This window comes from Oryctolagus cuniculus, chromosome 16, assembly GCF_964237555.1.
Source record: "Oryctolagus cuniculus chromosome 16, mOryCun1.1, whole genome shotgun sequence".
Taxonomy (NCBI): domain Eukaryota; kingdom Metazoa; phylum Chordata; class Mammalia; order Lagomorpha; family Leporidae; genus Oryctolagus; species Oryctolagus cuniculus.
In genome coordinates this window covers 34500282-34515594 of record NC_091447.1, presented here as the reverse complement: position 1 = coordinate 34515594, position 15313 = coordinate 34500282, and the positions used below count along the sequence as shown (strand labels likewise).

General features: G+C 39.1%; 1 protein-coding gene across 1 annotated transcript in view; it reads right to left on the bottom strand.

Moving 5' to 3' along the window:
- Positions 1-15313, bottom strand: part of THSD7A (thrombospondin type 1 domain containing 7A) — a 451027-nt gene that overhangs the window by 175481 nt on the left and 260233 nt on the right. The window contains exons 5-6 of the mRNA XM_070059784.1: positions 2496-2651; positions 905-1117 (exon numbers count right to left, since the gene is read on the bottom strand). Of these exons, the coding sequence (XP_069915885.1) occupies positions 905-1117; positions 2496-2651 (369 nt within the window). The remainder of the gene's footprint in view (positions 1-904; positions 1118-2495; positions 2652-15313) is intronic.

Sequence of the window (15313 nt, the reverse complement as noted above, 5' to 3'; positions counted from 1 at the left end):
TTCCAGCAGCCCTGAGGGGGCACCAGAATGTTTCTGCCTATGCTGTAAACAGCATAAACTGTCAGACCATGGGGCCCTGGGGGTCTAGTGCTCACGCTTCTCTGATGTGCAGGCACAGGACTGAGAGTTAGAAGGAGCCTCGCAGAAGGAGCCTGGTCCAGAGGTTTTACGCTGTGTCTGGGGGAGTCGGAGAGAGTCTAAGTGTGTCTCAAGGCATGCTAAGCGGTAAAGAGCTCTCCCCAAAGCAGCAGAAGCCATGAGACAAACGTAACAATTTTATGTCAGAGCCAACATTTCACAGGTTATTTTATCAAACCTAAATTAGCTGTAAGCATCTAGGGTAATTCCTGTGGTTGTAAATGACCACCCCACCCAGTGGCTCTATGACATTCCTAGAGGGGGAGTCCCCAGAGCATTCAGAAACCAAGCTGCCATAGGCTTGAAAGCCTCGAAATTAAATTATATTGCAATATCAGGGAGGAAAACAAAAGACTTCTGGAGTCACATAAACCAGCCCTTAGAATCTTTCTTTCTTTACATTGCAATTTCAATGGAAAACAAAAAAGTCACCGAGAAAAAGTCATTTATCCTTGTTATTTTTAAATTTGGCACTTTAATGCATGCTTGTCCTGAAGATGATTTAATTCTTATGCAGCATCACCTGTTCTGTTTTCAAGTTAAAAAATATAGTGTGACTGTACATGGAACTTCTCTGGTCTCACCATGAGAGGGGGAGGGAGGGAGGGAGGGAGGGAGGGAGGGAGGGAAGGGAAGGGAGAATCTATTTCTGTGTTTGTAAATGGATTCACTTATCAGAGATGACACAAGATTTTAATATCAGGTAAAAGCATACTCCCAAGGTTAAACGGACATTCAAAAAATGTGATTGATGCATCTGTCTCACCGTCACTGTTGATGCACACAACTTCTTGAACCTGAGTTCCCGGGCCACACTCTCTTCCGTTGTCTGGTTCACAGTCTCCGAGCCTCACTGCCTTCCAGTCATAGCAGGCTGGCTCCTCACAGGGGATAGCTTCTAGCAGATGAGGACAGTTTCCAGTCCCCCCAGAGCCTCCAGTGGGCTCATTAGTTATGCGTCGCTTCCTTAGTTTGAAGCCTGATCATTGAGGGGAAAAATATTTATTGTTAGATCAGTGGTTGAGTATATAAGAAAGCTGAATGAAGCATGAGAGTGAAAGTTGGATGAGCATAGAAAGTATATATTATGTGTTTCGAATCATTGGTGTGTCTCCAAATCTCAGCTTAATTTGAGCTCAAGTCACATATTAAATGAATAAGTGAATAAATGAATCAACAGAATGGGAAAACGAGTTTGAGTCACAACATATAGTAAACATAAGGCAAAAATTTCCATATAGCTCCCATCTTTCTTATAGGGCCTAGGAAGGAGAGAGAAGAAGAAGGACTGTGGAGAAGCAGAGAAAGATATTTTAGTGTATTTGACATGTCTACATTTATAGGATATTCAAAGAAATGATGAAATCTCATGCTTTTCAGAAATATTCATGATCACGAAAGTGCTATTATTTTTAATTTTTTGACACTGTCACATAATTGAATTTGAAAGATGAACCTCTGAGAAGTCTGATGTTTCCTGAGTAACCACCTCTTTGAACTTCAGTTTATGTCAGCTTCTGGAAATTTGATTTCAAGACATAATACAAATGTGAGCTCTAATGTGGAGCACTCAGAGTCCTGCTCTTGCTTCCATAACACTTAACAACGCATAACAAAGTTGATAAATCTGTTTACTGCTATGCAAACACACAAGACTCACTGGAAGGCTATCTTTTGAATTAGAATAGGAATTTTCAGTTAGGAGATCATGTGAAAAATTAGCATACCATGCTCACCATGAAGTAAGTCACTGCATTTATTCTATTCTACCTGGACATATTATGGGCTTCAAGAAAACAATAGCAGTTTTTATATTTTTACTTGCAAAGTAACAAGGAATTCTGTTGGTTAGGCAGTAGTTATAGACCAGGCCATGCATTAAGTGCTTTATGTTTACAATCAAAGTCACTTTGGTTCTTCAGAGATAGTGTGGGCAGCAGATGCTATTAATCTCTTTTATACATAGGAAGTCAAGGATTTAGATAAGTTAATCAACTTATCCATACAATAAGGGACAGTTATTTTTAAAATAGGAGTTTATTTATACAACAAAGGGCAGGTTTTCCAGTCCAAGTCAGTCTGACACTACAGCTTGTCTTAACCACTGCATTAAATGGCCCCAGGAATTTTCCATCACGTTGCCCACCATCACCAGGCTCTTGCCATGTCCTTCTGCTTTTTCTTCTAGTGCTATCACCAAAGTAGGTTTACTCATCTTTTAAGTCAGTACTCCTTGGTCATTTTGGAAAACATGACAAATGAATAATCACAAGGAACACACAACAGCATTTTAAAAACAACTCATGATTTGATTCGACTGATGGGACTTGCAAGCATGTCATGCTAACAGTGCATACCTTTTTTGCCTTGTTGGTCATTACAGTTTTCATAAGTACAAGGTCCCCAAGCTGACCAAGGCGAAACCTCACATTCAACTGGACAAGGAATGTGGCACAGCTGTGTAGTATTGGGGACAGGGCCAGTGCATAATTTCAAGTCCACTGGTTTTGAGGCTGTTTGGAGAAAAATACAGAAATATCTTAAGAGTTAAAGAAGAAAAAGTTATGATTAACAATTTCAGGTCTCTGTATCTATGAAAAAGGAAAATAATTTTAAAAAGTGCCACCAACACATCATTCTAATGTTTCTGGGCTATACCTTGAGAAAAAAAGAAGAGGAAGAAAATAAGAAGCAGTACAAGTCAAATGAAATCTTAGCCATTGTTTGATAACCAGCTTTAACACTAATTAGCCACACAATTAATAGTGTTAAATGTAACTTTCCTAGTAAATAAAAATAATGCATAAAGCTATCTCCACACTTCTCTAGGTAGAGTCTAGAATAGTGCTATCTGCCTTAGAGGACTGCACACAGTGGAAGGGGGACTACAGCTTAATGTGTATGTACAAATATTGTGGGAGCTCCTGGAGGAGCAATTTCCTGTTGCTTTCAGTCCATGATGTTGAGATGTACCTGGTGGATATGCTGAAGAGCTTGTCAAATAGGGAGTTACTTTCTTTACTTCAAGCCTCATGAATCACTCGAAGCTTTTCAGAACTTCTACAGAATGGATTATGTGCACATGGGACCCAGAGCTAAGCAATGCTAAGGAGACAACTTCCCAATTATGTATGTTACTTCAATAGTTGGGCAATGAACTATGGACTAATCTTGCTTGTCCTCCTCTTCTCCAGTTCTGGTGCCTGCATTTTGGATCTTCAATAGACACATGTATTCTCAATTAATGCCATAATATGTTGTAGTTCAAAGGACACAGAACCGGTTATAAAGAACTAAGTGAGGAATATTTTTAAAACTATATGGACAGGAACTATCAATTAAGTTCAGTTGTTATCTATCTCTAATGTTCATAGTTATAAAAAATCAATAGGGAAATGTCTTGGTCACATATTTTCTTTTATGAAAGGTTGATACTATTTCAATCTGAGAATTTGGAGACTCATACTTGTAGAACAAATAGCTTCAATAAGGGAGACATAAATATTTTTTATTCTCCTTATACAAGAGCACTATCAAATTCCAACTTTGTGAGACTACATCTAGAAGCTCACAGATAATTAAAATTAGTTTAATCCATATTATCCTAACTTTATATTTTGAACTCTAAGGCAAACTACAAACACTTGTGCAGCTCTTACTTCACAAAAGCACAGATGATCATTATGCTACCTAAAGTTATTACAATGACTTCTTTTATTGCCAGTTTTTGTTCTGAAGAATATTCTCCAAATTCTATTTTTTCTTTTTCCTCCAAGTATGCTTATCTCCATCCTTCCCATCCATGCATGGTATTGAAAAAAAATGAATGGATACCTCCAATTTGCTTAGTATGGAGCACAGCAAGTATCCTTACTCAAGTTCATAAGCATTGCTACTATAGGCATCATAACACCAGTCAATGCCAAAATGTTTTTATTTCTATCCAGCAGTGAAAGTACTTGACAAACTAATGACAGGGAATACAGAAATAAATACTTTATACTTCTTTTTTAACAAAAAAAACCTTACTATCAGTGATGTATATTTAACATAAAAATGAATTCCTTCTAAGGGTCTTAAAGGCAGAAGAGTCTACATTACCTAACAAAACCAATTGAAAATTATGATAAGTATTTTCACTTTCATTACTTTCACTTTTGGAATCTTTCACACTATTACTTAAATTAGAGGGCTGTTTTTTTTTTTTTTTTTGAATATTGACCAGAAAAGTGTCCATTTTATTTCTTTCAGTTGATTAAAAGTCACTTCACAATTTCTTGTTACTATATTATTTAGTTCAAACAAAGTAAAGTTCACTGGGAATGCAATTGTGAGGAATATTAGAATCTGGAGAAATGTATATATTAGATTCAAAACTTTAGGAGAGAAAACATGATTTTATTGAGAAACCAAACATTGTATTTCTGCTTGCTTTCTAGTTTCTTTGTAAGATTAGCTTACACTTTTATATACTTTATATATTTATGTAAAAGTTTAGCTTGCATTTTTATATATTTTGAAGGAAACAGTCACAAGACCTTCTTGAACAACTAAAGAGAAATGTAATAATGCTAAAAAAGTGTTGCTGAATCAAAACACTCTTGCGAGCTGCCCAGCCAACCAACATCTTGGCAACTGACCTCTATTTGATACACATCCTTTTATATAAAAGCTTTTTATGAACCAAAGAACACAAGGAGAGAATCTTTGTATAATTCTACTACTTTGGTTATTTTCATGATATGTTTCTTATATTTATTGGTTAACGTAAACCACAGACACTAGCTGAGTTCCTCAATAACTGAAAATCAACAAATCTGTATAGTTACTTAAGAGTTATTTGCAATCAGTGTGATTCAAGGAACGAAGTCAAGAACAGACCCACAAGACCTTATTGGGTTCCAGTTTACATTAGTGGGATATAATCTCTGCTTACTGTGGATAAAATATTCTCAAATACTAAATAAATATTGAATTTTCTAGAATGGCTCAATTATTACTCTTATATAACTTTTCTATATTAAGTATCAATTCCAAAGTAAAAATCTATATAACTAATATCTAAAATATAAATATATACACATATAGATAAATGGAAATCCTTTTTGTTGATTTCTTAAAATACTGAAGACTTTTTACTTTCATATTTAAAAAAGTATTCAGTTACATGTATATTGCACGCTTCATGAAATCACAATGTTTGAAACAAAGACCAAAAAATAAGACTGGTATATTTTTGTAAATCTGAAATATTTTTGTACTTTTTATGTTTAGAGAATTGTAAACAGAAAAAAGTTACTATGAGAAATTAACTTAAGACTTCTCTTTCCATAGATATGGTCAACAAAGTATCTGTAAATATACCCCTTGTATAACTCTAAAAAGACAGGATATATGTGATTATTTTTAAAGATTTTTATTTATTTATTTGACAGGTAGAGTTACAGACAGTGAGAAGGAGAGACAGAGCGAGAGGTCTTCCATTCATTGGTTCACTCCCCAGATGGCCACAACGGCCAGAGCTGCACCAATCCGAAGCTAGGAGCAAGGAGCTTCCTCCAGGTACCTCCCATGCGGGTACAGGGGCCCAAGCACTTAGGCCATCTTCTGCTTTCCCAGGCCACAGCAGAGAGCTGGATTGGAAGAGGGGTGGCTGGGATTAGAACCAGCATCTATATAGGATGCCGGTGCTGCAGGTGAAGGATTAACCTACTGTGCCACAGAGCCAGCCCCGGGATACATGTAAGTTTTAAAAGCAAACGTTGGAGCCAGTGCTGTGGCGTAGCCGGTAAAGCTATGCAGTACCAGCATACCATATGGGTGCTGTTTCCACTTCTGATCTATCTTTGTTCTATGACCTGGGAAAGCAGCGGAAGATGGTCCAAGTCCCTGGGCCCCTGCACCCACGTGGGAGACCCGGAAGAAGCTCCTGGCTCCTGGCTTCAGATTGGTGCAGCTATGGCCGGTGCTGCCATTTGGGGAGGGAACCAGGGGATGGAAGACCTCTTTCTCTTTCTCTTTCTTTCTGCCTCTCTGTAACTTTGCCTTTCAAATAAATAAATACTTTTTTTTTTTTTTAAGATGGAGAAGCCACCTCCTGCTGCGATCCTGTCTTGATTCCCTTTCCCAAAGATGCCCCTTGTCAGCATGAAGCAGCCAGAGCAATCATCGCCCAGTCCCCCTCACAGATGTTAGGGTTTCCATCCGGGAGGAGGGAATGTGAGGTGTCAGATGGTTTAACAGATAGTCAGGGGATCCCAATGGAATTTGGGGTATAAAGTATTTGCTTCCTTCCCCAAAACTTTATCTTTAGCAAGAACAAACAGGCTGCCCTCCAAATTTACCATGAGAATACTGAGGAAGCTCTTCCAGAGCTCACAGCTCCTTGTGAAATCAAGTTACCTATTGTACCCTGAGCAGGCCAGACAGGATGGAGAACTGTAAATGAGGTCTTTTATGGTTTTTGTCCCCACCTGGTAACTGAATGCCAACCTGATTGTCAAGTTTGTACTTAAAGCTGACTGCCACCAGTCCCCTTTGGGTTTTCCACTCTTGGAAGCCCCCCTCCACACCACTCTGGCTGGAGGTCCTTGATTCTAATAAATACTTTTAAATCTCAAAAAATAGATAATAATTTGAGATAATTACAGATTCATTTTTGACAATCTATATAATATTCTTCACCTGGTTTCCCTCAATGTTAAACCCTTATACAAATATCATATAATATAGCCAGAATATGGGTATTCATATGTTCAAGGTACATGTACTGGGTCAAACAGTGTCCCTACACAAGTCACATCTACCAAAGCCTTAGAATATGATCTTATTTTAAAATAGGGCCTTTGCAAATGCAATTAGTTGATGATGTCCTTTTTTTGTGTTTTGTTTTTGTTTTTCGACAGGCAGAGTGGACAGTGAGAGTGAGAGAGAGAGAGAGAGAGAGAAAGGTCTTCCTTTGCCGTTGGTTCACTCTCCAATGGCCGCCGTGGCCGGCGCACTGCGCTGATCCGAAGCCAGGAGCCAGGTACTTCTCCTGGTCTCCCATGGGGTGCAGGGCCCAAGCACTTGGGCCATCCTCCACTGCACTCCCTGGCCACAGCAGAGAGCTGGCCTGGAAGAGGGGCAACTGGGACAGAATCCGGTACTCTGACTGGGACTAGAACCCGGTGTGCCAGCGCCGCGAGGCAGAGGATTAGCCTGTTGAGCCACGGCGCCGGCCTGATGATGTCCTTTTGATTAGTATGATCCTTAAATCCAATGCCTAGGAAGTTCTTCTAAGAAGGCTGTGCAAAGATGTAGGGAGAGATGGGAGTGATGTGGCTACAAGCCAAGGAACACCAAGGATTGCTGGCAGATGCTTTGCTCCTAATCTCATAGGAAAAGCATCTCTCTTTCTCTCTCTCTCTCTCTATATATATATATGTGTGTGTGTGTGTGTGTGATTAAGTATAACATTAGTTGTAGGTTTTCATTAAGTGCCCTTTATTCAGCTGAAGATGTTCTCCTTTAGTCCTGTTTTATTTTCTGACCAGAAAACTTATGATTGTTGAATTTTGACAAAGGAATTTTCTGCATTGATAATATCATGTGATTTTTTTTAGATTGTTAATATGGTGGATTACATTGATTAATTTTCTAATATTGAATCTGTTATATATTAATGTTAGCCGTCGCAAAACACACCGGACACTGGAGCAAGGGAAAGGTTTATTGGGGAACACCCTACAGACCGGAGAGAAGGGGCGGCAAAGGAAAAAAAGGAGTCTGTAAGAGAGAAGCAGAGATGCGAGGAGCTAGCAAGGAGAGAAGAGAGCAGAGAAGAGCCGAGAGAGAGAGCCACGAGACCAGAGGAGGAGGCTAGAGAGAGGAACCGAGAGAGAAGAGTCAAGAGCCAAGAAAGAAGAACCAAGAGCCAAGAGAGCACGTGTTCAGGAACAGGCCCTTTTAAAACTGAGGGCGGACAGGGAAGCAGGAGCAGCGAATCCCTTTAGGATGGGGGTGGAGCCTGGTTCAGATAGCTGGGCCATGCAGCCACCTGGCTAAAAGTGTGCCAGTTTCCTAACAGAATCAGTCTCATTCACTGAATGAAATTCATCTGGTCTTAGATTTTAATTCTTTCATATATTGCTGCATTCTCTCTGCTAATATTTTGTTAAGGATTCTTGTGTCCATACTTATTGGCCATTTTGGTCTGTAGTTATATTTTTGTTGAATTTTCTTTGTTCCCTGTTCTATTTCCTGGATAGAAATGATCCAGATTTATCCCATTGGGTGAGTTTTGGTAAGATGCATTTTGTTATGTTACCATTTCTGATTCCTTCCATTTAGAAGTAAGTTTAGTTTCCAGGTGCTTGGAGATTTTACCATTATCTTTCTGTGAATAAATTTTAATTTGATTCTATTGTCCTCAAAGAACACATTGTGTATGATTCAATTCTTCTAATTTAGTTGAGGCTTGTTTTGTGGATCACAGTTCATTTCATCTTAGCATATATTCCATGTACACTTGAAAGGAATTGCTATTACAGGATTAAGTAATCTATGAATGTGCATTGGATTATGTTGGTTCATGGTGCTGTTGAGTTTTTCTGTATCTTTGTTGATTTTCTGTTTAATTGTTACATCAGGTGTTAGGGGTAGGGTGTTGTCATTTCTGAGTATAATTATGGGTTTTTTTCCTTCACCATTCAGTTCTATTATTTTTGCTTACAAATATTGTAGTTTTTTGTTTAGTACATATGCATTTAGGATTCCTTCACCTTCCTCATGGATTGACTCTCATCATTACCTGTTTTCTTTCTTGAATAATTTACTTTGATACAATACCCAATTTATCTAATATTAACTTGGCCACTTCTGCTTTATTGTAATATTTTCACAATATTTGTTTTCTATCCTTTTACTTTCAACCTGCATATATTATAATATGTGAAATCAGTTCTTGTAGAATGTAACAGGTGGGCATACTTCTTAATCCATCCTACCAATATGTGTTTTAAAAGGTATATTTAGGCTGTTTACATTTAATGTAATTACTGATATGGGATGGCTTAAGTCTGCTAATTCTTTTTACTTATTCTCTAGTTTTCATTTCTGTTTTTTCGCCACTTTCCTATGGGTTATTTGAACATATTTGGAACTCCATTTAAACTTACCAATAGTGATTTTAAATGTATCTCTTTGTACATTTATGTGTGTATGTGTGTATATGTAATTATATGTGTATATGTGTGTGTACATACATGTGTGTATATGTATATGTGTGTATGCATATATGTCATATCACTACCATAGTCATTTTACCAGTTCAAGTATAATAATCTTATAAATTTGTTTTTTTCTTTTTTTCTTTTTTGACAGGCAGAGTGGACAGCGAGAGAGAGAGAGAGAGAGAGAAAGGTCTTCCTTTGCCGTTGGTTCACCCTCCAATGGCCGCCGCGGCCGGCACACCGCGCTGATCCGAAGCCAGGAGCCAGGTACTTCTCCTGGTCTCCCATGGGGTGCAGGGCCCAAGCACTTGGGCCATCCTCCACTGCACTCCCTGGCCACAGCAGAGAGCTGGCCTGGAAGAGGGGCAACCGGGACAGAATCCGGTGCCCTGACCGGGACTAGAACCTGGTGTGCCAGCGCCGCAAGGCGGAGGATTAGCCTAGTGAGCAGCGGCGCCGGCCAAGTATAATAATCTTACCTCCCTTTTTATACTGTAGTGGTTTTAAATATAATGAGACTTTAAAAAGTGTATGGGAAAATGGGCTGGTGTTGTGGCTTAGTAGGTGAAGCCACTGCCTGTGATACCAGCATCCCATATGGGCTCTGGTTTAAGTCCTGGCTGCCCCACTTCTGATCCAGCTCCCTGCTAATGTGCCTAGGAAAGCAACAGAAGATGACCCAAGTACTTGGACCCCTGCCCTCACACAGGAAATCCAGAAGAGACTCCTAGTTCCTGGCTTCAGACCTGTCCAGCTCCAACTGGCTGTTGCAGCCATCTGAGGAGTGAACCAGTGGATGGAAGATCTCTTTTTCTCTGTCTCTCCCTCTCTCTCTATAAGTCTGCCTTTCCAATAAATAAAGAAGTCTTCAAAAAAAAGTTTGTAGGAAATGGAATTAAAGGATTTCATGTTGGTATTAAAAACATCTTGAAATTTGCATAGTTTTTCATAATACACATTTTCCCTAAAATTTCTGAACATCCTTCATATGTACGGATTGCAATTTTTTGCACCAAAATAAACTTCTTATTTAATTCTAAGAACTTTTTTTTAAAAGATGTATTTTTCCAAAAATCAGAGTTACACAGAGAGAGGAGAGGCAGAGAGCCAGAGAGAGAAAGGTCTTCCAGCTGATGGTTCACTCCCCAGATGGCCACAATAGCCAGAGCTGTGCCGATCCGAAGCCAGGAGCTTCTTCCGGGTCTCCTATGCGGGTGCAGGGGCCCAAGGACTTGGGCCACCTTCCACTGCTATCCCAAACCATAGCAGAGAGCTGGATCAGAAGAGGAGCAGCCGGGACTAGAACTGGTGCCCATGTGGGATGTCGGCGCTTCAAGCCAGGGCTTTAACCCGCTGAGCCACTACACCAGCCCCTCCAAAAACTTTTTAAAAGTTCCCCTGTGTATATATACTCCCTATGTATTTTAGAATCATATCAGGTAGGAGAGTTAAGATTTTGCTTCAACTGTAAATATACTTTAAAGAACTAAAGAGAAACAAAGTCTATGGCATTTACCCACATTTATACTTATCTGCTCTTTTTCTTCTTGAAATTCCAAACTTTCTTTTGTCACCATTCACTTTAATGAATTCTTTAGTCCTTCTTTTGGGGAAGATCTGCTGGCATAAGAGTAGCTTTCTTTCTCCTTCATTCCTGAAGGATATTTTCTCTGAATATTGAACTGTCAGATGAACTTTCTTTTTTTCTTAGCATTTGAAAAAATTGTGGTCCTTTGTTCCAAATTACATGGTTTCAGGCTCCTGTCATTCAAATTGTTTTTTACTTACAGTCAGGGCATCGTTTTTATCTGGATGCTTTCAAATATATTTTTTTTCATCTTGAGTATTCAGATTTTAATTATAATATGTCTCGGGATGTACTTATTTAGTTTTAACCTCTCTGGGGTTTATGCAGCTTCCTGAATATGTAAGTGTATGTTTCTTGCCAAATATGAGAATTTTACAGCCTTTATTCTTGGAAAAAAGTTTTTTCTTTCTAGCTCTGACTCTTTCTCCCCTTCCTGTGGAACTCTAATGCCCGGCATATCAGATCTGTTGTTGCAGTCCCACAGGTCCCTGAAACATCTTTAATTTTTTGCCAGTATATTTTCCTTGTTTCACTTAGATTAGGTGATTTCTGTTACTCTACATTCTGTTCCTAATGTTTCCCTTGTCCCTGCCATTATACTGTTAAAGCCCCATAGTTTTTATTATTATTTTTTTTTTTTGAGAGGCAGAGTGGACAGTGAGAGAGAGAGACAGAGAGAAAGGTCTTCCTTTTCCGTTGGTTCACCCTTCAATGGCCGTTGCGGCCAGCGCGCTGATCTGAAGCCAGGAGTCAGGTGCTTCTCCTGGTCTCCCATGCAGATGCAGGGCCCAAGTACTTGGGCCATCCTCCACTGCACTCCTGGGCCACAGCAGAGAGCTGGCCTGGAAGAGGGGCAACCGGGACAAAATCCGCTGCCCTGACTGAGACTAGAACCTGTTGTGCTGGCGCCGCAAGGCGGAGGATTAGCCTAGTGAGCCGTGGTGCCGGCAAAAGCCCATAGTTTTTAATTTGTCATTGTATTTTACAGATCCAATATTTCTTTTTTTAAAAAAAAACAATTTATTTATTTGAAAGGCAGAGTTACAATGTTGGGGGAGTGCGAGAGAAACAGAGAAAGAGATCTTCCATCCGCTGGTCCACTCCCCAAATGGCCACAATGGCCAGAGCAGGGTTATTCTGAAGCCAGGAGCATATTCTGGGTCGCTCATGTGGGTGCAGGTTCCCAGAACTTGGGCCATCTTTTGCTGCTCTCCCAGGCACATTAGCAGGGAGCTGGATCAGAAGTGGAGGGGCCGGGTCTTGAGACAGTGCCCATATGGGATGCTGGCGCCATAGGTAGCATCTCTTAACCCTCTGTGCCACAGAGTCAGCCCCCAGGCCCAATATTTCTATTTAGTTCTTTATTTCTTCAATTTCCTTAACTGAGTTTTCTATTTTTTGTTTGTTTCAAGCATGCTCATACTTGTTGAAGCATTTTTATCATGGCTCCTTTAAAATCTTCATTAGACAATTCAAATTTCTCTATTATCTCAATGTTTGCCGGCATTTATTGATTGTCCTTTTTTATTCAATTTGAAGTCTTCCTGGTTTTTGACATGATGACTAATTTCACTTGAAACTGGGGCATTTTTATAATTATTTAATAAGACTCTAGATATTTTTAAAAATCCTATTTTTCTCCTAGGGAAAGGTGAACAGAGAAGTCCAGGTTTCCTACATAACCATCAGCTCACAGAGATGGGAAATTCACTTTCTACTCGGCTTTCTCGGACACCACCGGCTGGAGCTATAGCATCGCAAGAGTGGAACGTGAAGGGCCCACGAGGCCTCTGTTGGTATCAGTGACGGTATGGCCATGGTCTTTTTCCGAGTCTTCAGGCGGAACAGACGGCTTATTGTCAGCTTCATCCTTTCTTTGTCCTTTACGAGACAGAGCAGGCAGTTGTTGGAGATTTTAAAACTGATGCACACTGGTGCTTCTGAGTAGTTGGTTTATCTCCAAATAGGCAAAAAATCCAAAAACAAAACACAAAAAATTCACCACATTGCCATCTCTTGTGTTTGAAGGTTTGTAGCTTGTCTGCCTTCTTCTTTCCAACTTCTGGAATCTTCCCACTGTTAGCTGCTTCACTTACAATTCAGCTCCTTGTTAATGTGCTTGGGAAAGCAGAGGAAGATGCCCCAAGTACTTGGGCCCCTGTGATGCATATGTGAGACCTGGATGAAGTTCCAGGCTCCTTGCACTCCCAGCTTCAGCCATTGTGACTATTTTGGGGGTGAGGCAGCAGATGGAAGATAGATCTGTCTCTGTTACTCTGCTTTGCAAATAAATAAATCTTTTTTTTTTTAAAAAAAGTCTATGTCATAATTTGTATAAACAAAGTCAGTATGAGAATCACCAAAATACCAAACATTGCATTCTCCCAGCTAGTATGAGTCAGTTCAGCTGCTTTGCCAATTACTGCTTTAGACTCCTTTTAGTCTGTCTGCCTTCCTGATAAGCCCATTAAGATACCAGTGACAGAATTATCCTTGCTCCCTTACAGCATTAAATTCAGGGCAACGCTCTCTTCTTGGAGCTCCTAAAAAATAAGCTATTCAAAGTCCTAATTCTATAACAAATTCTTTTTCATGCTTTTATTAAGATGCCCGTGATTGTCCACCTTGTGCAATCTAAGACTTCTATGAGTAATAAACCTAACTTGTTCCTTACAGGAGTGTTCCTGCTGGTCTTTGGCTGAATAGTATTGACAATAAAATTTAAAAAGAAAAGAAAGGAATGCATATCAAATTTAGGGGGAATTCCACTTGCAGATGGAGTGGGATGTGATTTATTTAATAACAAATGCCTTTGGAATTTACCATGTACCAGAAAATGCTGCAGTGCTACAAACACTTGGTAAACACTAATTCACTTAATTCTTACATGAACTGTGGGGTAACCATTTCAGTTACCACCATTAATGGAGGATGATTCTCCCCACAAGAAGAAACTAGGTATGGTGAGGTTAACTAACTTGCCCTAAGCTAGGAAATTGTAGATTTCAATTCACATCCAGGTGGTTCAGCTCCAGTATCTTCGGTTCCACTTTGGTCTTGGAAGTATAAAAGAGGGGGTGTCAACAGTGTAAAATATCTGTAGAAATACAGTCATGAAGACATGAATATTTAAAATAGGTCATAAGGAATTTAAAAATAAAATTAATTAGGGGTAGTAACATGTGTCACACTAGCATAATAATACGATGAAGCTATCAAGTTCATCACACTTCAACCCTGTTGGTCTATCAGTGAAAATTACTCTTTTAAATTTCAATTGAGAATGGGAACTAAATTTTCCTTCTATTCAATATCAAGAATGGACTGCCAAATTATTAAGATGGGATATTTTGCACTTAAATGGATACAGTAAGCACTTACACTGCATTTCATAAATAAATAATTTTAATCCTCACAGCAGTCTCACGGTAATTATAAAGGCAAATTTAAAAATGAAACTGAGATATCGAGAGATTAACTTGCCCACAGTCACACAGCTACTTAGTCATTCGAGTGGAAGTTCTCCACTTTGTTACATATTTTTATAAGACAATTAGTGGAAGCCATAGTCTTCCCCCAGGTCACACCCAATTCCTAGGAGTTTATAATAATAATTGTTTAGCTAGAAAAGTACAGCACATTTTTAAAACAGAGTGGTTATTATTGGGGGAAGGTGGGGCAAAAGGTAGCAATATTAGTCATCTGGAAAATGAATCTGTATTATAGTAATAAAAACAGTTTATAATGTCATTTATTTATAATATCTAATTTTTTAAAAATCCAATATTTTTTGCTCTAAGGTTCCCATATATAGCATGTGTCTATTTTTACATTTACTTCTTGTGAAAATAGTTTTTGGTTTGTCAAATATTTCTATTTATCTTTTTATTTATTCATTATTATTTATTTGAAAGGCAGAGTGAAAGGGAAAGGCTCCTAGGCGGCAGGGGCTCAAGCATTTGGGCCATCGCCTGCTGTCTTCCCAGGTGCATTAGCAGAAAGCTAGATTGGAAGCCTAACAGCTAGGACTTGAGCTGGTGCTCAGAGATGGGTTGCTGGGTCGCAAGTGGCGGCTTGACCTGATGTGCCAAAATGCCAGGTCTCTTTCAAACTGGTTTTAATTAAAGGTTTTACACAGCCCACTTCAGGCTGATTTATATAATGATATGCCTTTCCTGCACTCATTCAAATGATTTATCAGAGTTCAGAGGTTGACAAAATGCAATATGGTTAATAATTCATTCATCCAGTTAGCAAAACAACTGAGCATCTTAGGCACTCAAAAGCTCCCGACGTTATATTTATCTGCTATTGCTTTCCTTGATAATCTATCATTTTCCTGAATTACCATTTTATTTTCTTGCTAATTTGCTTG